The sequence below is a fragment of the Aedes aegypti genome, chromosome 3 (assembly GCF_002204515.2).
Source record: "Aedes aegypti strain LVP_AGWG chromosome 3, AaegL5.0 Primary Assembly, whole genome shotgun sequence".
Classification (NCBI taxonomy): domain Eukaryota; kingdom Metazoa; phylum Arthropoda; class Insecta; order Diptera; family Culicidae; genus Aedes; species Aedes aegypti.
This window is the reverse complement of record NC_035109.1, coordinates 274,630,996-274,657,213: the sequence shown is the minus strand read 5'-3', so window position 1 is coordinate 274,657,213 and position 26,218 is coordinate 274,630,996. Positions and strand designations below refer to the sequence as shown.

The 26,218-nt window shown below is 36.1% G+C and overlaps 1 protein-coding gene across 2 annotated transcripts in view; it reads right to left on the bottom strand.

Annotated features, from left to right (window-relative positions):
* LOC5565483 (sodium/potassium/calcium exchanger 4) overlaps positions 1–25,366 on the bottom strand; it is a 47,038-nt gene extending 21,672 nt beyond the window's left edge. Inside the window, exons 1-3 of one of the 2 annotated variants that reach the window (XM_021851058.1) lie at positions 24,749–25,366; positions 10,977–11,255; positions 10,763–10,899 (exon numbers count right to left, since the gene is read on the bottom strand). In XM_021851058.1, coding sequence (XP_021706750.1) covers positions 10,763–10,899; positions 10,977–11,255; positions 24,749–24,848 — 516 coding nt within the window. In that variant the 5' untranslated portion in view covers positions 24,849–25,366. Of the gene's footprint in view, positions 1–10,762; positions 10,925–10,976; positions 11,256–24,748 lie in introns of those variants that run through there. The other variant, XM_021851059.1, reaches the window with a different exon arrangement.
* Positions 25,367–26,218: the final 852 nt, after the last annotated feature.

Sequence of the window (26,218 nt, the reverse complement as noted above, 5' to 3'; positions counted from 1 at the left end):
CAGAGCTTGTTCATTTCGGGACCAACGGCTTCATTTCCCTCCCGAAGGAATTCGTCACCATTAGGGGTGTATTCATTCTAACAACTAATCAGGTCCTTCCTCCGACAGACAGTTGATATGCAATACAGTTTTTATGCAGTGTACAAAATTTTTATGAAATTTATATATTCTCAGAAAGGGGATATCCCGTAAGCTTATTATACCTCTAATCCCCGTATATCATCATCGACACTAAATGTTAGTATATTATAGAGTGATAACCCACTTAGGAGGATAACAAAAGTCAATCTTGGTAATTATGCATAATTGTCGCCTGCCGAATCGTGTTTGCATATTTTACGGTAACGAGCCATGATTGTTGAGTGGAGAAGTAAGACAAGCAGCTTGTATTCTACGTGATAAGAAACGGTGGACGCCGCCACAGACGACGGACGACGAGGAACCATCTATAGTAAAGGCACTCGATGCCGCGACAAATACCTGTCGTGATGAGCGTGTAATAATAGCAGAACGCAATCAGTGCACGCGGTACTTTAGCTCATGACGTTATCGAATGATATATCTAGGTTTAGCACAATGCGAGAGGCAGGTAAAGAATTCGCGGCTCTTTTGAAATGTCCCTTAAATTCAATTGAATGTAAAGTATTAGGTTATGACAAAGCTGTTCCTCAAGTGCTTTATATGCATCGAGAGTTTACAAGAATGCCATAATATTGTTGGTATCTTAAGAACACTTTTAAGTTGTTAATACCTCAGGAATTTACTATTATTTCATTTACACATTATAGAATCGACGTTATCAGTTCAGGAAGAAGGATTAGATTATGCGAACTATTATAAATAGTGCGAAACAAAGACATAACAATCATGTTTGCATTGAGGCTACGATAGTATGGGCAACCTTGGTCACTTTCCCGGGCTTAAAATACTGATAAGACAAAAGCCTACCTAGAAGGGAAGAGCGAAACTATATGAAGATTACTCTAAATCTTGAGTTGTTACATTTTTTAAGCACACTGACACCTCAATTTCATAGAAATGCCATTTATCAGTTTTGCACAAGCCGCGTCATATCTGAGCATTGGTTTCAACAGTTTGTGCTGGGTCAGAAGTCTAATATTTAGTACCGAACGTGTATTGAATTGATTGCGGTACCTACAAAAGTTTTAATGTTACTGAACAAATATATGTTCAATTTAGCCTTTTCATGTATTTTCGACGACAATGGCAAGAAATATCAAACAATTGAGATCAAAATTGCTATTGCAAGTTACCCCACAAGGGTAGTCAAAACGTTTTTGGATTTTTTTAGTGCTTGAGCATTAAATTATCAAAACGTTTATATTGACGTGTAATATGATTTTCACCTAGGGGCCCAGATAGCCGTAGCGGTAAACGCGCAGCTATTCAGCATGACCATGCTGAGGGTCGTGGGTTCGAATCCCGCTGGTCGAGGATCTTTTCGTAAAGGAAATTTTCTCGATTCCCAGGGCATAGAGTATCTTCGTACCTGCCACACGATATACACATGCAAAAATGGTCAATCGGCAAAGAAAGCTCTCAGTTAATAACTGTGGAAGTGCTCATAAGAACACTAATCTGAGAAGCAGGCTTTGTCCCTGTTGGGACGTAACGCCAGAAAGAAGAAGATGATGTTTACCTCCAGCAAACCAACCAAAAAGAAAACATTACCCAAACTAACGCCAAAATCATCTGTTGTATATCTAAGGTCAATAAATGGTGGAACAGTTACCCGTTTTACGGCACAATAAAAATTTAAAAAAATGCTTTTTTCAGTGCCGATACGATTATTGATCAAACTATCTTTTTTATATCTAGTTCATTTATTTGAGGCTCAATCGCGTGTAACGCTCTACGGAGCCGAAACTCATTTTTTGTACTATTTACAATTTATTCACATTTTAGTACCAAAATTAGTACGGGATGGAGCTAGGGTACTCGTGGCAACTCGAGGTTAGTGGTCACAATTTTTGAAGGAAGGACATGGTAGGGATTGGGATCAGGTTTCTCTACTGCTCATTCGGGAGGTATATCGTGGTAGAAACTATCATTTATTTTGATGGAAGTTTGAAAACCTTGGTATTACATCCTCACTGGGATAGAGCCTGCTTCTCAGCTTTGTGTTCTTATGAGCACTTCCACAGTTATTAACTGAGAGCTTTCTTTTGCCAAAGTTGCCATTTTTGCATTCGTATATAGCGTGGCAGGTACGATTATACTCTATGCCCAAGGAAGTCAAGGAAATTTCCATTACGAAAAGATCCTGGACCGACCGAGAATCGAACCCAGACACCTTCAGCATGGCTTTGCTTTGTAGCCCCGGACACTAACCACTCGGCTAAGGAACGTCTCTTTTTATTAAGTACTAGTGGTCCCGGCAAACTTCGTCTTGCCATCAAGTAGGCTGTTAAAAAACGCCATGGAGCGCTCCGTGCAAAATGGAATTTCCGTTCACTCCTGTTGTTTCAACTTTCCCGTTAAATATCCCTTGCTTTTTATATACACAAACAATTCGGAACACTTCAGGAACATAACTATGGAAGAATCATTCTAATCCATCGAGCCGTTCTCAAGCCATTTCGTGACATACAAACACCACTCCATTTTTATTTATATAGATATAAAACTGAAATAGAAACGAAGAGGCCGATTCCTGCTGTGGTCGATTCAACCTTCGGGCTGTCGCGCTGTTGTACTTTATTTGTGATTTATATGAAACTAATGTTTTGCGGATATCTCAGTAGCCTGACAACTTAAAAAGATGACGTTATCTGCATAGTTTGTTCAGTAGGCCAAGGGCTAGGAGAAGGGATGGTAAAATGAATACCTTAAGGAAATCATCGTGTTTCTAATAGGAAAACGAGGATTTTTTATAGTTCTATCCCCCAACATCAAAAATAGGGATGTTATCTATAGCACTACATGCATAAAGACTAAAATAGCTGAGTTACCACATATTTTTTGGCGCTAGCCTGCACTATGTGGGTTAAATGAACAGCTGTTGGTGGTAAAAAATCGTGAGCAAAACAAATATTTCTGAAAATTTGTAATGCCTTACCGAAAATATATCTATTCATGATCTAAAAATCTCGTTAATAAAGTCAAATCAATCAAATCAAATCTATTCATGATTGTAACCCATTCAACCCATTATCAAAGTATCAGATTTGACATCATATGACAACAATATTCACCTCACTTAAAAACCTCAAGTCTTCCGAGCTAAATGTTACGTCAGCTCTGATTTCCATACGTGGACTTCAAAAAACTTAGTTTTCGTCGATGTTTTCACTTTAATTGACTTATGTATCAACTTGAACACTCCGATTTATGCTCTAAATCGTCCGTGCGTGATGAAAATTCATCGAAATTTGTTTTTTTTTTTTTTCGGTAAAAGGCTCGGTGTTCATTTTACCACCACTTTCCCTATTATTATTTCAGTCAATCTCGAGTTTTAAGACTTATATAGTTTAGCCTTTGAGCTACTGAACAACTATGTCTAAGACGCTATCTTTCTATGTGGTCGGATTTTTACAAAACAAATGTTTCATGCTCACTGGCGTCACCTGGTGACAAAATTTAAAATCAACTAGCACGATCAATGATTGCCTTTGGATTATTAAACAACTTTGCCTAAGACTCCATCTTTCTAAGGGGTCATGATTCTGAGATATCTGCAAAACAAAAGCTTCATTCACAGTAGCGCCATCTGGTGGCACAATCTCGAATCTGTCGGCTAGAATAATGATAGTCCTAGAGCTGCTGAATAACTTTACCGAAGACATCATCTTTCTAAGTTCTCCTGAGGTATCCGCAAAACAAAAGTTTCATGCTCACCAGCGTCGCTTAAATCAAATGAAAAGTCTCGTCTTTTTATTAACTTTTTTAAAATAAATTTCGCTATTCAAGTAAATTTCAGAAGTGTCTATTACTTTGATAGTGGCTTGAGAAACGGACGACCTATGGACTTCTTATTGTAGACCTACACGTTATATCGCTTATTTCGGCCCATATAATTTCTTCGAATAAAATCAAACAAATTATTTAACGGATTCCTGTGAAATCTCAACAGCTGAACAATTCGGTGAAATAAATTAACGGAGTACGGTTATACGGAATTTTTACAGATTCGGTAAAAAATCACCGGAATCCGTAAAATTCCGACGAAATTACGGTGTTTTATTTCACCGAACTGTTTAGCTGTTGAGATAACGGTGAAATTCACCGTAATGAGCTTAGTGTGTATTGTGGATCTTATGTGACCAACGGGCAAAAACAGAAGCCAGTGTATCCGTAGTCTGGTAGTCTGGAAAAAAATGAATAGACTTTTGAGATAATTAATCTTTGAGCTGTTTAGTACTATCCCATTTAATTCCATTAAGTCGAGTCTAGTACCATGAATTCGAGTGAAAAAAAAACAAGGATTCAGGCATGGTGTTAGGCTGAAAATTTGTGAGGATGCTTGAAATATATTCCCAAAACAGAATGTACCATCAAAATTCGTACCAATTTGGTGATTTTGTCGAACTAATTGAATTTCCGTTAGACGATAGAAAATTCCATTGAAAATTGCCTACATTTAGGCGTATTACTCAAGTTTTATTATTGAATACAGTAATTTATATTTACATTTATAATTATATTCTCGATATCATGGAGGCCAAAATTTTTTGGAGTGAAGCATGATATAATGGAAATGTTTTTTCTGCCATATAATTTTCATCAAAATTTGAGCTTCAAATTGCAGAAATATAGCGAATGAAATGAAAAACAAGTGAAATAAGGGTTAAATAGATATATGTCGCTTGTTTGGGGTAATTTTTCAATGTAAATGAAATGGCCTATTACAATATTCAACTAATATTTTTTGCATTAAACTCGATATAATTCGAAAATGGCTACTTCTAGAGAAATTATCCATATAATCATTATGGTTCAGAAAAAAATTAAGATTTTTATTGTACCATCAGAACGTATTAATTTTGACAAAAAATAAATTTTGTAAATCGTCCAAAAGTTGTTCTTAGAAAATCATTTTTATTAAAAAAAATTTCCATCATGAAACTTTGTCCCAAACATCTGTTAACTGTTAACAAAATTCTATGGTGAAAATTAAAAATATTAAAAATTGAGTTTTTGTGTAATTTAAAATTTAAGTTTTATTCAATGTTGCTGAACAGCGATCGGAAACGCGAAGCACGATGAATTTTCGTAAGCATCAAAACATAATCTGCGAATAAACACGAACAACCGTTCGGTTGCTTCATTCGTTCGTGTTTCATTTTCGGATGTTTGTTTCTCCCAACGCTATCATCGGGTGATTTTCCATAGCTTGGTAATGTGTGTGAGTGATACGATCTACGCTGCAAGCTCTTCGTGAAGAGCAGGAAAATAGGGGCTCCTGGGGTAATATGCACTGCCGAGGCAAAACGCACCCTGTCAGTTTCTCTGAAATAAACGAGTTTTGAGAGAAAAACTTTATGCGGATCTATGAAACGTTGCAAATTGTTGACACCCTGAGAATTTGATACATTTTGGAAAACTTAAAAAGGAGATAGAGCAATTAATTCAAAAAGCACGATTCTGATGTAACTTTCCAGATCATTTCACTTGTTGTTTTGAAAGCGATGAATTGATAATTTTCACAACCTTTCACCATAAAACAGATGATTAGAGACTATGTAAGTTGCTGATTACATGATTTGGCGAAATTACACAACGATTTCTATTTTACATAACATTTTCTGTTAAGCGCTCGGTTGGGGCAACATGCACTCCATCGGTTGGGACAGAACGATCCAGTCCAAAATAAACTACAATCACAAAAGTTAGGTTATTTGAAGTCTTTACTAACGTATTTATGCACAATGATATCATCTTATACACGAAAACTATCAAAAACTCGTGTTTTAACGATAAATAAAATTACGTTTAAAACACGATGGTGCATCTTGCCTCATTGTTGTGGTGCATCATGCCCCTTTGTTTAGGTGCGTCTTGCCTCAATGTTGTGGTGCGTTCTGCCCCAAAAAGCGGTGCATCGTGCCCCGCATAAATCCTAATTCACGCAAAAGTTGTTTGTGTTAAATTTCCCAACAGTCTAAATTAATAATGATGAAAATTCGCTCAACACCATGTAGGGTGAACCCAAACCAACTAGATTCGTGTATTAAAACACTACATACATGTTGTTTAGTATTCATTTCGGCACATTTTCCTTAAGTGGTGCATATTACCCCAGGAACCCCTATTCACTTCGATCATCTTCATGCAGGCTCACAACAAGCTTGTGCGCCATTAGAGGCGTGTTTGCCATGCGATTTAAATGGTAGAAAACCTGCAATCGAAATCATCCAGACCTCTCATGTTTTTTCAACAACATTTAGGTCAATTTAATTTAACTCAACAACAAAATAACAAAAGCATTTTTTGTTTTTAAAGTTTAATGCTATACTTTTACATCCTACTTATAATAAGTGTCAAAAACAGTACATTTTGCGATTCGTATACATGTCATCGATTTTATGTTGCAATTGTACTTAAGCATGACCAGAAAATTGTTGCACAATTAGCTCAATAGCGGTCGCACTCCAAGCCATAATCAGCATCACCCAGCCACGCTCATGCCTTGTACTTCAAGCGTGCTTTTGTTGGGCTGCATGTACTCTGTACACCATGCAACCCGCAGAGTTTTTGCTTGACTTTGCCAGAAGAAGCAACCTTGCAATGAACCACGAGAATGAACAGCGCGTGGATAAATGAATCCTACGAGTGGAAAGGCTTCACGAGCAACTTATCGGTGTGTTCATTTTGCTTATTCGGCGTTGTATCCGTTCGCTTTTTGCGATGCTCTTCGTGACGCAAAAATGAAAAATGAATTTTGGCGAATTCAACGAAGATGCGTCGATCATCGTTCACGAAAAAGATCCATCGCAACACTGGTTTTGTTTTTTATTTTTTCGTGGAAATAAATACAACATTTTTTCAGTGTATATTTTTTTCTTATAGTCTAAACGGTTCACTACAACTTTTTCATAGAACAATTTTCTCTAAAATCAACAGTTTCGAAGTAAGAATTTTTCAAAAAAGTTGCATGAAAAAATTTATAGGTCATTTTAAAAAGTTATTTTTGAGTTTTTCTATGGAAAACACTTATTCTATCGTACCAAAAACATGTGCAAAATTTAATTCAAATCGAAGACTATCGAGCACGATTTTTATTTATTTTTTTTTTTTTTTTTTTGACTCATTCTGGATGGAATCCGTCTATAATAACAAGAAATAAAAGAGGATCGTTGAGAAAAAGTAGACTATTATGAGAAAAAATAAAAATCTGAATGTTAAGTTTATCCTCATTAAACCACATCCACGGGCCTATGACTATTTTTAGACAATTTTGACTGTTATGCGATAATGGCAAGCTTGCATAATTTTTAAGTATACAATTTGCATTAGAACTATTTTAGGAACAGATATTCAAAAATATGAAATACCTGTATCATTTCCTATCTATCTGCGATACGTAATGCGCCTTCACTATGGCCCATTGAACGGTGACGTCATCAGAAAATCGCTCTCTTTCTCTCTTATGGGATAACTGAAAACATCGGTGCCAGTACCTGTCAAAATTCACAGGACTGGCACCATTGTTTTCAAATTTTCTCGAAGAGCAAAAGACAGAGTACTTCGCTGTGAAAAGAACTGTTCTCAAAATGGTCCCAAGTGGAAAATTGAAAAGGAAAGCGAAAAAAACTGAACACAGAAGGTGCTGAAGTTGCCGCTTTTTGGGGGTAGAACGCTCCACAACATTGATTAATGACACACCTGAACAAAGAAAAGATGCACCATCGTTTTTTAAAAGTATTTTTTTTATCGTAAAAACATGAGTTTTGGATGATTTTCGTCTACAAGATAATACAATTGTGCATAAATACATTAGTAAAGACTTCAAATGACCTATATTTCATGATTACAGTTTATTTTGGAATGGATTGTTCTGCCCTGACCAATGGAGTGCATGTTGCCCCAACCAGGCGCTCAACAGAAAATGTTATGGTACATTGAAATCGTTCATCATCTCATCAACCACAACCCAGTCTCTTGCCATCTGTTTTAAGTTGAAGGTTGTAAAAAATCTCAATTCATCACTTTCAAAACAACAAGTGAAATGATCGGAAAAGTTACATCAGAATCGTGCTTTTCGAATAAATTGTTCTATCACCTATCGTCAATCACACTAGCAAGAATAAACTTTACTAGGTTTGGTACTTTTCTCAAAAATTAGCTTCTTCCACCACATTTATAATACGTCCATTTAAAGTTGAGGAAAAAATAATGTCAAATTTCAAAAGACAATTGAAGCAAAAAGTGAACTTTTATAACGTCGAACATATAGAGTAATTTGGCGTGAAAGCTCGCAAAATTTTGCAGTGTTTTTTTTTTCAGCTCACGCAATAGAAACTCTGGCAACACTAAAGGGAACTGGGGGTAAAATAAACATCCAAAGCAATTTTTATGTTTACTTGCTGATGAAGCTGTCAGATTCTTTTTAAATTGCTCAGAATTGAAGAAGATGTTTATGCAATGCAACAAGTTTAAATAATGTGATGGAAACAGAATTCTATCAACATTATTATAATTTTGAAAAAAAAAATCCATAGAGTCAATGCGGGTAAAATGAACATGTAACGGGGGTAATATGAACATATACTTGGGGGTAAAATGAACATGTACTGGGGGTAAAATGAACACCATTCAAATTAACGGGTTGTGGTATGATTCTTGGCATCTGGTACATGATCAATGCATATCTCACAGACATTCCGGAATCGATGTGACGTTTAGCCGCGACCATTTGGATGGCTGTCCATGTCTGATCGAAACAAAATCCTGTACACTCTTAGAAATAATGAAAATTACTGCGGACGTAATTCACATTATGACTGAATGACACATGATGTAAGTGATGAAATGATGTAAAAATGTGTTCTGAAAGATGTATTGAACGAAGAATGTAATTTTACATGATGAAGGACATGAAAACGATGCCACTATGATTGACATTTCCCGAATCAGACACCATCGTATTTAAAATGTGACACAAATCCACGTCATTTGGCTCGCTTCTTTTATGTGCATCCAGAAGATGTAACATCACATGATTTTTTCGGAGTGTGTAGTATTCACCCGGCCTCGGTGTTCATATTACCCATCATTTGTTCTAAGAATTTAGATGATAAAAAAAACTTCCACATTTCGTCCACTTATCATAAATACTTTGAAGATATGATGTGCAACGCAGTTCAGTAGATTTTTGATGATTTTAGTCATAAAAAACGTAAATTCCACGAGTGGAATTTCACATCATTTGAGAAAACGGAGAGGCGTACTTTGTTTTTGATTGTTACTGATCACGCTAGAGTTGTTGAAATAGTTACTTAGTCTGAAATAATTACCGTAAAACACAAACCTGTTCATAGGTTCACAAAGGTTGATATTTTCTACGGAATGTTAGGTACCACTACTTTTTGGCATTAACATCCTCACTGGGACAGAGCCTGCTTCTCAGCTTAGTGTTCTTATGAACACTTCCACAGTTATTAACTGAGAGCTTTTTTTGACAAAGTTGCATTTTCGCATTCGTATATCGTGTGACAGGTACGAAGATACTCTATGCCCAGGGAAGTCAAGGAAATGTCCATTACGAAAAGATCCTGAACTGACCGGGAATCGAAACCAGACACCTTCAGCATGACTTTGCGTTGTAACCGCGGACTCTAACCACTCGGCTAAGGAAGGCCCTTGTTAGGTACCGAGCTGCTTCGAATTGCCGGACGCTTCGAAAGCTAGACACTAGCCTTTTTAACGATTTTATTGGACTTAATTCCGATTTTTTCTCGCATGGGACCCACAATTATAACGTTTTCTATGTACTGCATCCAAAAAAGTTGACGAAATAATATTTTTTTTGGTGAAGTAAGACGAGATTTGAAGCGTCCGGGTAATTCAAATCAACATGGTACAAACCTTTGCCCCGCATTACTCTACAATGAATGTATGACAAAAGCTCGAAAGACAAAAGGTCGAAAGGACAGAAGGTCGAAAGACAAAAGGTCGAAAGGACAAAAGGTCGAAGAACAAAAACGAAGGGACAAAAGATCGAAAATCTTTTTTTAAAGAAGGAAAAATTTCCCACCATGCAAATCGTTTTCGACCTTTTGTCCTTTCGACCTTTTGTCTTTCGACCTTTTGTCCATAAACCCTCTACAATACAATTTTCATAAAGTGCGTAGACGTAATTATCATATTCTCAGGAAATAAGGGCGTATCCATTTCGCACTTTATTTTCATTATGCCCCTACTCCCCCTATTGATCCAACCAGCACACACACACACGAACATAAGTAGTTGACAAACAACAAAGACGCATTCCATTGCACGTGTTATCGCCTGACAGAAAGAAAGACAATCTTTCATTGTAGGACACACCTTTCACGTGCCATTGTATCTCTAGTGAAAAGATACATATTAATTTTATCAGCTCCTCCAGCACTCGAGCTACTACTATTCGCTCCAGTCAATCACTTTCTTATCCTCAATTTCCGAACCGAATCCAAGCTCATTTCCCGCAGCTATAAATCATGTTACGCACAACCCGCACATCACGCCATAAATCAAAACACGGTCAAATTGACCGCCGATAGGATATCAGTTCACAATTCAAAGTGATCGATTAGCTTACCTGAGTCAACTTAAGATCTTCGCAAATGCATTCAACCGAAGGAAGGAAATATTCTCCCACGATGTAGGCCAGCAGTGTGAAGAAATAGATAGCGCCAATAAAATGCAATATAATCGCACCCTGCAATCGCTGCTCCTCTGAAATCACGCGAATACATATCACCTTTTGTTAAACGCTTAGATCGATCTTGCTGCTAGAAGCTTCTGCCACTTACGCGTAAAAACATCGTCCGGAAGTTCGTCTATGGCAGATCCTTGGTCGCACAGCAGTTCGACCTTCTGACCGTCTTCGAGCACTACGTAGTTTATCCGCCGATAGGGATACCAGTGCCAGGTAATTTTCTCTAGCTCGATTCGTTCGTCCAGCGTCAATTCCAGTGGGGATTCTCCGGAAAAGATGAAGTTATGAACGTTCAGCGATCTGCCACCCGGGGGGCTTTCCTGTGGTGTTGGAGCCACCGGTATACTTTGAGGGTCATTTGAGATTATCGACACTGAAAATGGAGACAAAGAAGTCATGTTATAAATTGGAAATTTAAATCAGCAACCGGAAATATATTATAGTTCGTAGAAAGTTTTATATTTGTATGGAGTATAAAACAGCTAAAAAACTTCATGGCCGTTTTCATTTTTCAAAAATAGTTTTTTTTTGTTAGTTAGGGTAGATGTACCAATAGTGGAGGTACTAAGCACGATTGAACTTTATTTAACCGCCTAAATTCACGATGCGCAATTAATGAACATAATAATGTTGTAACGGGAAGTAACGACTTTTGACTTAATGAGAAAAATGATTTCATCGCAGTAACCAATGGCATGTCAGTGAAAAATAATACCTCCACTATTGGTACACTTTTCCTTTAGTTGCGGTATATTTTTAATTGGTGTTCCTATAGTTGCGGTATCCGTTGTTTTCTTATGGAATCCTCCACTATAGGAACACTTTACCGCAACTATCGGTACAATCAAGAAAAGTTTTACCAATTTTAGTGATATTTCATCAGTTTTGAAGCAATTTGAACGCTGTTTTCAACTATTTCGTGTATCAACAAGCCAATACGTCGATTGGCAGTGTTGGTTCTGTGGTTAATGCAATACAATCCGTGAAAATGGCACTACCTGTAGGAACACCCTTAATTAATGGACCAATAACCCTACATCGTTTTGCTATAAAGCCTCTCGATTTGAAGAACAATTCAACATATTATTATAGAAACAGAGATAATTGAAGATAACAGAAGATGTCTCTACAAGAAAAACAACGAACTTCACCTACAAATTTCAGTTCAAAATGATCTTTTTCACTCAAAACTCGGTGACGCGAAGTTCCGAGTTGATGACATTTTTTATGTTTCTAACACTTTAATAGTTTTGAAGCTACAAGTTACATTCCGCTCATTAGTAGATTGGCAAAATTGCCACGAAATCGATTTGTTGTCTTTGTTCAATCATTTATAAAGTAAAATACGACATTGGCTTTTTTGAAGTAATTAGAAAAGTAATTGTCATGATATGTTGCATGCTGATAACCTAACAACATCCAAATACATAGATACAAACATATAAAAGCATCTAGGTTTGTCGCAAATAGTCCCGTTTGAAGCTGCTTGTCACATTTTTTAGCGTTCTGCTCTGCGTAATATTTTCTTACGATTCCGCTGCTGATTCGGTTGGCACTACGCCACCCGATTAGTTTTTTGAGTTTGAAAAGTGTGGTTATTGTGATGTGATTGAGAACGTGAACTTAAAGTTTTTCAGCAACGGATAAGTGATTACTAATGACAGCAGAATGTTTCATTGTTAATAGTGTGTAAAAAGCAGTGGCCCTTAAAATAGAGGGATGCACCGCCATGGTATCGTAAATATTAGCTACACAATAAGATAAAGCATAGCATAGACTGACTGTACATGTCAATGGTTGCTACTCCGTGATTGATCGGAACTGGTAAGAATTGCACTACGATCCAAATGAATAAGGGATGGGAGTTTCCGCTTACTCTCGAAGTGCAATTTTAGCTGATCTAATATTATTGATCAATAACGGCGCCGGCCAAGTCCTTACAGTCAGTTGGGATGGGGAAGGAATGTTAGGTTGTAATCTGGGAGGGAGAAACCAATACAAAATTTCTGTACGTCATAGTGAGCCGAGATTCCACTGTCACGAACTGTCACTGTGAGCCCAGCTCTCAAACATTGGACTAACATGAAAAAAGCGCGTAACTGATTAAAACACATCTTCGTATTTCTTCAAAAGTGATAAAAATCGAATAAAAATCAATTCATGCACATAACGCAAGTAATGTCACGTGAGTACCATTTAATCTGATTGAACATAAAGTATTTAAAAACGCATCGTTCCACTTTTTCCAATGAAAATGAATATTTAGTGCATAGAAAACTGTGGCCCTTTTTTCATGTTTGTCAGGAAAGATCGAAGGTGCACAACAAAACGAAACTACCGATTTTCTCGAAGCCTGCCTTGATTGTTGTTGGCAAGCTGGAGTTATCTTGCAGTTCAAAATAACGTTGTCTTATATTTCGTGTGTAGTATCGGTGCCTCCCTCCCAGGTTGTAATGATTGTTGCTTCTAGAGACCGATAATACCCCTGCATCTCCACAATCAGCACGGGAAAGGTGTTTATTAGTGAGGGAGGAAAAGATCTGGGAGTCACCTCTGGTCGGTGATGCGATCCATGGACAAGGGGGAAATATACGACTTGTATTTAAAGCTAGTTTTGTATTTTTGTCTCGAGAAGTTTTTGGAAAAAATACGTCAACAATGTCGAACAATTTAAAAGACGTTTTTATTAATGACGAAAACTGAAAATTAAATGTATATATTTTAACTTAAATGAAACAGGAATAATGCCGAAACTTGTAGTGACGAACCATACATAGTTTGTTTGAAAATTACATATGAGTATTACTGTGCATTTTGTCTCGATATGGTAGAAGTTTTAGAAAATACGTCAACATTCACAATGTCGAACAATTCAAGAGATACTTTTTAATAATGTCAAAAAGAGAAAAATATATGTATATTGAAGTTGTATAAGAAAAAGGCATAATGCCGACACTTATAGTGACGAACCATACAAAGTTTGTTTTAATATTATATAAAAGTTACGCTTTCAAGAAAAAAGGTGTTATCATAAGCATGAAACGAACTCACAAGTTGGTAATCCATTCTCGACTGAACACAAAACTGACACTGACAGCAAAACTTCTTGGCGTCCCGAAAACAAACCGTCTTCCCAAATACCTACCCAGCAAGACGCTCCAAAACAAAAAAAAAAAAAAAACTCCGGCGACGAAAACACGCGCGAATCCGTCAGCAAAATCAATCAGACGACGCAAAACCGAACTGTCCCGCTTGGGCTTCACAAAGCACTCTATTAGATACACAATAAAGTAGATTTACTCTACTAATGCATAGTCTCTGCGTTGAAAAACCTGAAGTTAATGAAATTGAATATACCTTTTAATTTTAAATTAGCATGTACTTCAATATTTTCTTGAAAACGATTTACATTTGACCGGCATGAGCTCACTCATACAAGGGCGTAGCCAGGATTTCCGTCGTAGAGTAATTTCTGGAGCGATATTTTGTGGAATACAAGAAAAAAAGTGAATCAACTTCTTCAGAAGTTTTCATATGACTAGAATACCTTGAAAATTTTATAGGAGTATGCTAGCAATTACTCGTTGTACTTTTGGAAAAGTCGTAAAATAATCATGAAACAATTCAAAGGAAAATTTCAATTCGCCCGATAAATTCCTGAAATTACAATTACCGTAAAACGGGGTAACTTTGATAGTTTTTTTCGAAGAAAACTTGAATATTTATGCATGCTGTTTCAAAGAAATTTAATTCATATTTTTAAAACAAGTACTGGTATCCCAACTATCGATTCCAGTTGATAGATTACCAAAAGATTTATACTTAATGGATTTATAATTTTTCATATAATTGAAAGTCGGTTTTCTGTTTTGGGGTAACTTTGATAATGAAGCATCACTCGAACAAAATTGAATGAATTACAGAACATTTGTAGGGCGTTGCATATCTTTAGGCGTTTAACGCTATATGGAAATTTCTGACTTAGATTACAAAAATGGTTCCAGTTTGTAAAAATAGTATTCGCTAAGAGTTTTGAGACCGAATTCATGTTCTACTATAACTATGCTATCAAGTATAAGTGACGAATTCATTATGACTTCATCAAATAGTGGTCGCAGAACAGATTGTTTGAGAGCATTTAAAAATTGCTAAAATCTTATAAATTTTCCATATTTGCATATAAATCCTCAAATGCACTTGATTCCAACGGAAATAGCTTTAACATAAAGTGTCATACTAATACTCTTTACTTTTGCATTCGTTTTGCTTAACAGATTAACAGGAACTTTTTTATTTCGTTTAGTATGTTGAGAGTCTCGCATTATCAAAGTTACCCGCATTATCAAAGTTACCCCGTTTTACGGTATCTGTCAAAAAATACATTGTTGTGTTTTTATACAATTTTACCTGGAAATAAAGATACAATGTTTGAAAGAATAGTTGATTTTATTTCATGAGGTATTCCCAGAGATATTCATAGAGGTAGAGGTAGAAAAATTGTCGGTTAAATTTTGGAAGAAAGTTCGAATGAGAAGTAAAGTATATATTTTAAGAACTCTGGTGGAATTTCATAATTTCTTGGAAGATTTTTTTTGCGAAACTCCTTGTAATGCTGCTAAAAGGAATATTAAGAGGAATTCTGGAATTGAATCTGATGGAATCACTTACAATAGTCTAATGAAATTACTGCATACATCGCTTTAAAAACTACTCCCAGCAAAGCCTGAATTAATTTCAGGACGAATCCAAAAAGGACTGCCTGGAAAAAATAAAGGAGGAATCCAAAAGGATTGCCAATAGTCTGAGGAATTATCGCAAACTACTAAAATAAATACCAGTGAGAGATTCTAAGGAAGCTCTCAAAGGGCATATTTAAAAAAAAATAAACATCTAAATATCATAAGAGAATCCCTGGAGTTGTTTGTAAAGCAATTCAAATTTCCTGGAGTAATTGCTAATGTAAAAACTAAAAGAAATCCAGTAAAAATTTCGGTAATAACTCCTAGAACATTTATTGGGCGTGTTTTAGCGATTCTTCAACGACATTTTAGAGGATGCTCTGGATATATTTGATCACAAATTTTTGGTAAAATCCATGACAAAATCTCCAATAAATTCCCAGAAGAAATATCTTGAAAAGGTTTTGAAGGTCACTCGAGGATAAATTTGGATAAATGTTGATAAGAATTTTTTTTTCTTTATTAACGAGATTTTTAGCCCTGGGCTAGTTCATCTCGGGACCAACGGCTTTACTTCCCTTCCGAAGGAAGTCGTCACTGAAATTTTTGGTGACTATCTCGGGGATGGGATTTGATTTCAGGTCCTCGGCGTAAGAGGCGTGTGTTCTAACCACTACACCAGGTCCGTCCCCTGGTAAGAATAATTGAATGATTCAAATACCGAAAAGAATCTCGATTTATGAAAAAAATCATGGAGGAATCACTGGAAATTACTTTAGTGAAATCCGTCAAGGAATCATTAAAATACTTCTTAACACTATTTATCAGGAGAAGGGCCAGAAGTAATCATTATTATCCAGTGCAGACTCGCAGGATAAATACTTAGAGTTATCTCTAATGGAATAATTTTTAGATGAATAATAGATGAAAAAAAGCAATATTCGTGCTCTTGAAACTATCTCAAAGGTTAAAATCGATGCTTGGTTCAGATTGTATAAAATGCTTAATCCTACAAACCTGGGTAAATTATTGAAAATCAAAATTTATGAAGAAAACATTTATCAATCCAAGATCGTTGTTCAGACTCTACATCTTTAACATTTGAACATGAGTCTATCTCAAGGCTGCAATTACCTATAAATAGTCAACACCAGTTCAAATTAAAATAATTTACATAACGAATTTTTGTAAAGGCCCCTATAATAAGGAGGGCCAAGGCCATGGTCTCAACGGGGCCCTAGGCCAACATTAAATATAGCCAATGTGAATGATCAAAAATAAGGGATAATCAAGGGGACCCTGTGTATCATTGATTTAGGACTCTTACAAAGCGTATTCTTGCCATGTCCAATTTGGTTTTAGGGTCTTAGAATGTTTTCTACAAGCCATTTAAAATTTATAATATATGATTAATTCCTATCACAATTTTGGGGCCCCTAGCAGCTCGGGGTCCGGTGCGGACCGCACCCACCGCAACCCCGTAGCTACGCTACTGGTAAAGAGGTTGAAGAAAAAGTGCGGTGTGGCAATTGCGTTGTGTTTGTGGTTTGCAAAATGCTTCGAAGCTCTTTTCATTGAATGGAAAATTGAGATTATGGGTTAATTCTAGTGTGGCATATCGCTTTATCCATCAAATAACCGCGCCTAGCTACTTGCTTTTTGCGGTGAAATTGGATTTGGACAATCATCTTCAACAACTGATATCCTGTTTGGTGATCCGGTGAGTTTGTTCCTTGTTTTTATTTAATAATTAGATGTAATTTAGCTTGCAATAGAACACTAAAATCCCGATAACTATAGAACGGGACAAATTCGTTTTAATCATTTGTTAAGATGTGTTTCACTAGTCCTGTATCCGAAGGAATTGGTATGTAGTTCAATTTTTGCATTTTATTCGGTCCCTCTTTCCAACTAATTCGATACAATTCGGAGTTTAGATTATGCACAACGTGCGAATTTTTTTTTTTTGTCGGATTGCTGTTTCGCTTTTTTTGAGTTTAAGCGTGGCGTTTTTTTTTTTTTCATTGAATTTCATGTTCTTCGTTTTTTTATTTATTTGCTTTTTATATATTATTGAGATGAAAATGACGGTTTTTCTATCAGTAACACGCGAAACATAATTATTTATACAGTAAATAACAAAAGTCTTCTCTTTGAATAGCCGAAATTCAAGACATTAAAGTAATACACCTAAACAACAAATGCCTTAAGTCTATCGCCCGCTTGCAGGTGAATTCAGAACTTTTCAACCCCCAACTCCGTAGCACTTATGAGGGTGTTGCTGAGTGGAGGCCTCTCGCTAAGTAAGTGCTGCATTAACATTGCCTTTCTCTATCCCAAGTTACGGTAAAGATGGGCGTGGCCGGGAATAGCGATGTTCATGCTATTGGTATTCTTGTTCAAGATTGGATCAATGTTCATTCCCCAGCCTTGTTCTTGAAAACAATCTAAATGAGATTATCAAAGAGAAACATGAATATTGCTAGTATCCAATCTACGAAGTATACCGTAACTACGCTAACGCTATAGGTAGCTTAGAACATGTTGGTTTCGAAAAGGTGGCGGCGGCACATACTGGTTTTGCTTACAGCTGTTCATCTAAGGATGGATGATCAATTTGGTGAGCTCGTTTCATGCTGTTATTTTATATGTATATTATGAAACGCATTTGTATCACGGCTACAGTTGGAATGCTAGATAAATGAATTGATTTAACAAAATATGAACAGTTCGTCACGATAAGTGTCGACATAAACTCTTTTACATAAACATAAAAATACCTATGCCTTTCCTTTTGCCTGATTTTTATCATTATAAAAAATAACTTTTGAGCAGCTCGGCGCTAAAAGTATCGACTAACCGTAGAACTGAAAGTTATTTTTTTTTAAATCACATCAAAACATTGGTTGATTACCTTGGAATCCTGATCATGCAGCTATGTTCCCTCCCCACTAACAAAACCCCTTTCCATGAAAACCATGGAGATGCAGAGGTGATCTCGGTCTCTAGTAACAATGGATGTCACACCAACATTCCTTCCCATCCCCGATGATCGTAAGAACGTGACCGGCGCCGCTATTGACTTTATAATGTTTGGAGTTCTCGAAAATGTACGTTGAAGATGAAATGTTAACATAAGTTCAATGTTATGCATTTAAGACAGTAAACAAAAATTGATAATTTTAGTTATTAGTATGATTAGTATGATCATAATATTCAAATTCATGCATTTCATTGACATTTGGAGGATATTTGGAACTTTTCATGAAAATATCGAGTGAGGGAGGTAAACTTGCATGGGAAACTGAATCAGATAGCATCGAGTTAGGGAACATCGAGTTAGAGACGTATCAACTTACAGAGGGATCAAAGAATGCTAGATTGAAAGGACCACGCATTTCATCGAGTTAGGGGAAATATCGAATTACAGAATATCGAGTAAGGGAGAATTGACTGTATTTGTCAAATGTGTTAAACGATACGATGGAAAATAATGTATTAGAATGACAGTTTTCGAACAAATAGTAAGATTGTATTTAGCTATTCAATTAAGAAATGTTATCCCTGAAAATATGAAAACATACTTTTGTCCTATTTTCCCCGACCTGCAGAAAACTTTTGAATTTAGTCTCCAAATCTACAAATGTGTTGGTACGACTCCCATCAATCAAAGATATTTTGAGATTGGGAAATGTCTCAACTTTCCATGACATACAGTACTTTGTACTTGCAATATGAAATAGAAATATGAAAATGGTCAAATGGCAAAGAAACCCCGTAGTAAACAACAATGGACGGATTTACAACAATAAAACGCTGAGAGGCAGATTTCGTCCCAAAGTCTGTCGACAAAGATCAGAACAGACTAAGAAGCAGAATAGCCTGAGATGCTTCTAGCTAACCCAAATGTAAACTGATTATACTGAACTTCAAAACATTTGAACGACGAACTCCCCACGATTTTGAACGATGAAGTCGACGAATGCACTGTTGCTGTTATATAAAAAATCGCGTTGATTTGGGGGGGGGGGTCTTATGATGGGATAATTTATGATCACAATTTAATTTAGCGAAATTCCAGGTTTGTTCTACTATTTTCTTATAAGGGTATCACGGTGTGCTGGAACACACATATTATCGAACTTGCATGAACTTCAAATCTTTTTTCACTAAAAGTTAGCCTTGGTAGTCAAAAAAAGCTTGCGGCTTCATCGGCAAAAAATTGAAAAAAGTCGATTTTTGCATTTTTGACCTTTCCTCATATATGGGTTCATAGAAGAATATTAGAGTTACACTAATTTTGATGAATTTCAACGGATAAAAACCAATTTGACATATCTTGAGGACAAAGGAATTATCCAAAGTTTGAATTTGAGCATCATTTTCTACGTTCACTAACACTATATGACCAGCCCATGGCGGTATGCCGCATTTTATATAACCATAAATTTCACTTTGACCTTCAGAATAGTATTCTATTCATAAAAACACATTGTATTCTTTCTGGTGAAACGTTCCAACTGGGATGGAGACTGCTTGTTCCATGAGCACTTCCTCAGTCATTCAGCATATCGTTTCAACTATTTTACATATTTTGTTTCCGATCTAACGATTTGGAAATCTGTAGATTTAAGAAAGCCTTGATTTGCTGTGTTTTACATAAAAAATAGATCTAAATAATAAGCCCGATATGAGCAACAAGATGATAAGATGCGGTGAAAATCAATGTTTTCTTTAGAAATCACAAATTTTGAATATATTTTACATTTGATGTCTTGTTCTCATACCCATGGATTATATTGTCTGTCATATTTTGACGTATACGACCAAGTTTCTCAATCAAAATATGAAATCCTAGATATGGAAGCACATAAGCTACACACTGCAGTTTATAGCCTTTATTCATGTATTTATACACAAAAGTTTTGAAAGGGGGTTCACTATAACACGATTGACAGCGAATGGCTTTGTAATATAAGAGCGAGATTATGTCATAAACATGAAACATGTGGGCTTCGTGGCCTTGCGGTTAGCGGCGTCAGTCGTCTAGGAGTGTGGGTTCGATTCCCGCTCCAGTCGGTGAAAACTTTTCAACAAACGAAAATTTCATCGCTAGGCTACTGGCTGTTTCGTGTTGTCCGTTGCCTAATGTTAGTGATCGTTCAGTCTATGCAGCCTTTGGCTGAAGACGGTGTAAATTGTCTTTTAAAAATTTAAGTGTTTGGTTTCAGGTAGGTGAATGTCACAAAGGATACGATAATGATGTGAGATTCTTTGAAATGCACCCAACCAGCGGCTGCAAGATTTCAATACAATTTTGCGTGAAAACTTCACAGATATTGCATATTGTTTCACTTGTAACGCTATCATAGATTTTTTTGGTTTGAAATCTTACATGTTCTTTATCGAAACCTTACTTTTTGTGTAAACGTAACGTTATTTTACAAAAAATGTATAAGCCCTAATTTTTGATGTAAATATATCGCATAAAGCTCAACGTAAAAATCTTTCTTTATCTTCCACTCTTTCATAAAAATTTTAAACAACGAGCCCAATGAGAGTGAAAATGCTTTACAAGATCAAAACAAAGTAATGCTCTTTATTTTTAGCTTTATATAATTGTATAATTTATTTACGTTTCTACTATCTTCATAAAGTTTCATATACAATAAAGAAATCCAATGATTAAAATTATTTAGCATGCTCAGATTGATGAATTGTAGTATGTTAACTCTAAATTTTCATAACGTTATATCAGTAACTGAAGTCGATGAAAAACGGCATACCACGATGGGCTGGTCATATTGTGTGATTGTAGGAAGAAATTATGCTCAATTTGAAATGTTTAATAATTATTTTATGTTTAAGATATGTCAAATTGATTTTTATCCGTTGAAATTCAATCAAATTGGTGTAATTCTAATATTCTTCTATGGACCCATATATGGCGAAAGGTCAAAAATACAAAAATCGACTTTTTTCAATTTTTTGCCGATAAAAGATTTTTTAATATGCCGCAAACATTTTTTGACTACCAAGGCTAACTTTTAGTGAAAAAAGATATGAGGTTCATGCAAGTTCGATAGTATGTGTGTTCCAGCACACCGTGCGGTATGCGAAATACCGAATGATTCCGTCAAACACGCTTCGAAACGAAATTTCGCGTAATTCCACGGAACTCAAACAAGCGGATTTTTTATTTTACGATTTCGTTTCGTTTCGCCAAATTGGGTCCTAAAATTTTTAATGAAATCTTGTTTTTATTTAATAACACGAAAAAGCATGTTACTGTAACTACTTTAGCAATTTTTCCCGCTCAAATAATGGCTATATCATGTTTAAAATTTAATTTAAAAATTTGGTCCATAAATGAACCTTGACACTTTTGATCATGTTTGACGTTCGCTTAGTCGACAAAAACACCACAGGGGTTTTAGTCCGACCACGGGGGTTGTTCCTATCTGACATTTCGTAAGGGACACGGAAAACAAAATACACCCAAAATTTGAGTTTAAGCCAAAGGATGTGACAAAATCTAAAAAAATGTTTTTTGGGCTTAAACCAACGGAAAACATTAGAAAATTGAGTAAACATGTGTTTTTGGCCTAAACTCAAGCGTTTAGTACTAAAATTGGGACAGGGCTTTAGGACCCTATTGCTGAAATTTGGAACAAACGGAATAAAACGAAATTTCGCACACAAATGTCAAAAAGCCTTATCGCAATAATTTCGCGAGGTGATAATCCTCAATGTTACGAATTATATCAGATGGTGCAGATCAATGATGCGCGCATAAGTTCTTCCACTTATTCTCCCGTTGTTTTTATGCAGAGCAAATAGTGTCGTCACTTTTTGCTCTGCATAAGAACAGTCGGAGAAAAGAAGAGAGCTAGTAGCGCGCATGTATGATGTCCGCTACCTGAGTAACTCCAGAACATTGATTATGCAGGTGAAGTGCTGTACCGGTGTTGCCGGAAATCGTGAGTAAAATTGTGGATAATTTGTGTCGTATTTTATATAAAAAAAAGTTATAACCAAAAACCCTGCGATTGCCGCGGGTTTACAGATGACGATATGATGAGACCGTAGGTTGGCAGCCAATTATAATATAAATTAAGGTGTGGAAGAAGAAGCATTAGTAAAGAGAAATGACGTAAACAAAAAATAACCCTACGTCACTAAGGGTTCGTTCAAATATTACGTAATGCAAAATTTGCCAATTTTAGACCTCCCTCCCCCACGTAACAGTTATTGTATGGAAAATTTTATATTTTTGTATGGACCGTAAGACCCCCTTCCTCATCCTGTTGCGTTACGTAATATTTGAACCATTCCTAATTTATACAGTTTTTATGGGAGCTCAATCGCTAGTACCCAGACAACCAGAAATCGCATGAAAGTTCACGTTACAACTCGTTTATTCATACTAATTACATCAAACCCGCAAAACACCGTGGATAAACTCGTCAGTTTGATGAGTTTCCTCGCATAAAACACTTCTTTTCTGAGTTCATTTATACATCTTGTTTCGTCTCGTAAACTCGTACAAAGTAAGTCGCATCAATCCGTAGCAGCTGTCAAATCAACATTTGTTATCATAAGTTAAGTCGCATAAGATCACAGGTTAATTCAGTAGAATATTTATACACTCGCATTGTATGTTATTAATCATCACATAATATATGCACGCATATCGCCTCCACTTTTGTACGTAGAAGGCCTTTTCGCGGCATCTTATAAGTGAAATTTTGCACATATAAAGCCTCCAGGTGATTTCTTTATACGTACATTTTGGTTGTCTGGGTAGTTGTCATATTTTTTTTAAATACTTTCGAAGCTCAACATTTATTGAACATTACTCAAGCAACGTTATGAAATTTCTGGATGGTCTGTTATCAAACAAGACATAAGACATGTCGGTATGTCCTTGAAAATCAGAATAGTTTCCAACACGAAAAGATTCCAAAACGGGCCGGGATACAAACCTGTCACCCTTAGCATTGTTTGGCTAAATCTCGTTTACGTTTTAAAGTTTTTAAGTAATGTCCTAGGGGTACAAGGTGTGCATTAGGGCGATTCAAATTTTAAAAATGTTTTAGAATCCAATCTCCCATATGCTCCTTACCATCCTTACCATAAAAATAATGTTCTGTGAAATTTTCAGCTTTCTAGATGGTTGAAGAATGAGTTTTTATTATGGGATAATAAGTTAGTACTTACATTACAGTACTAGGTGGTTGAAGAATGAGTTTTTATTATAGGATAATAAGTTAGTACTTACATTACAGTACTAGGTGGTTGAAGAATGAATTTTTATTATGGGATAATAAGTTAGTACTGACATTACAGTACTAGCGTGTTTGGAACATATCTCAAAATTTTTCCATAGTAATTTCCATATAAACCTACATTGTCTTTGGGCCACCTTTAAATCACCATCTAGAAAGCTGAAAATTTCACAGAACACTATTTTTATGGTAAGGATGGTAAGAAACATATGGGAGGTTAGATTCTCAAACATTTTAAAATTTTGAACCGCCCTAGTGTGCATACACAGTAATTGAGAGAAAAGCGAACTGAATGTTTATTCTCACCAATTCTCACCACGCAAACAAATTTAGCGTATTTTTTTTTTTTAAATTTCGTTTCGTTTCGGAACATTTCGTGAGGATTTGAATTTCGTAACGGTTCTTATGGAATATTTCAATTATTCGTTTGGTTTCGCTACGTACAGTGTTGAAAATTCCGCATATCGTTTCGTTTCGTATCGCCATGGAAAATACTCATATCGCATGCCCTTATTTTCTACTGTTTATTAAAGCTGACAAAAATCTTATAATAACATAATATTCCTAAGTAAACTATTGCAAATGCATGGAGTCATGCAAATATAACGTTAACGTTTCCATGTGTTCGAGAAATATGGCATAACCAAATATAAGAGCAATTACTTAAGGTGAAGATAAATTGAAGCCAAACCATAAATTTTCGAGAGCACAAATCTGGAGAACCCAACACCCGTTTGAGCTGAAAACTTAATCAATTGGTCACCACCAGTTAGTGACCAATCGATTAAGTTTTAAGCTTAAACGGATGTTCGGTTCTCCAGATTTGTGCTCTTTAGAATTTAAATTTTGGCTTCGATTTACCTTCACCTTAAGATTAGATATCCTCTTATACTACTTACCAGTAGAATTTTCGTCTGGTTGAACGTAAAATACCGCACTATGGGTAGCACTAACAAGCATAAATATCAGATATGCTATCTGTTTACTGAAGTACTTCATCTTCTGCCTCCGAATGGCACTGCTTCTTTTACTACACTATAATCTTCAGATCTTCCGATAACTAATATATTTGACAACACCACAGATGGCCAGTACCAATATCCTACAGCCACGGTAAACGAAACAATATGGACCATTCACATAAACAGGGTATGCACTTTGCTCGGAATGCACTGCTAAGCAATATTTTTGATAGCAGCCATAGCACTATAGACGAACTCCTAATAAAAGATGACACAGTGCCTAGATATCAGGAATGACTGCAAACTCCTTCGGTGGACCCAACGTTTCTTCACCTGACTCTTCTCAGTTAGATGAAGCACAGGAACCAATCTTCATTCGATATTATACACAGGATGCGACCGTTTCAACAATCTTTCGGCACCTCTCTAATATTCTCAAAATTTTGGATCATCCAAAAAATAGACATAAACACTCAAGTATTCAAACGACCGACCCGAGCGTTCTAGGGGCACCTTCCCGGACCGAATTTTGACAGAAAACTGAAATAATTTTATTGAAGCTTGCAAGTGTGTAGTAGCGGTTACCAAATTCGGAAGCACAATTCGAGCAGTTTTCGGATTGCTACCTGCCCCTGCAGAAGCCTTCCATGACCATCAACTGTATCGTTATCTGTACGTTATCGATCATCCATGTGTTTTAAGGCAACACAGATTTTTATTTTCAATAGAGCTGACCGAACGCCGTGATTGGATATCGGACGGGCGATACGAGTGTGACTGAGTTGGATAGATTATTTTCGTATGCTTACTCGTGCCTGGATTAACGTCAAACTGGACAAATGATAGTATGTTGATACGTACTCTCCATTACGTAGGTTGGCAAGCGCATGGCATCGGCCACTTTTTTTTTCAAGAGTGATTGATGTGGTTTGACTCATTGTCTGTATCAATTTTGGCTATGAAAGTATTTAAACGGTCGCCTACAACTCAATGTCAGCTTGGATTAAGGGATAAAGTAAATGTCACACGCATCATCAGTTGTCATCCAGTAGTTAAAGTTGTATGTTCAAATTCTGAAGTGTTATGTCGTAAAACATCTTGTAATTAGTTTAAAAATCAAACTATATCACAGACGCATGTCAAGATTGTTTGATTATGATCAACGATGTTTGATCAACGAATGGTAATCTATAGCACGTGCCAATTAAGATAACGACAAATCTCAGGGAAAATATAAACCCGGCAAAGCTTAACATCAATGATATTGAGGGGAATTTTGCACTCTGTTGCAGCATTATCCAACATTGCTCAATAAGATAAAAAGTAAAACGTACTTACTTTTTACCATGGTTAGTACAAAGGCTTGAAATTAATCTCTCTATATTTTCTATAGAGTAAGGTGGGACA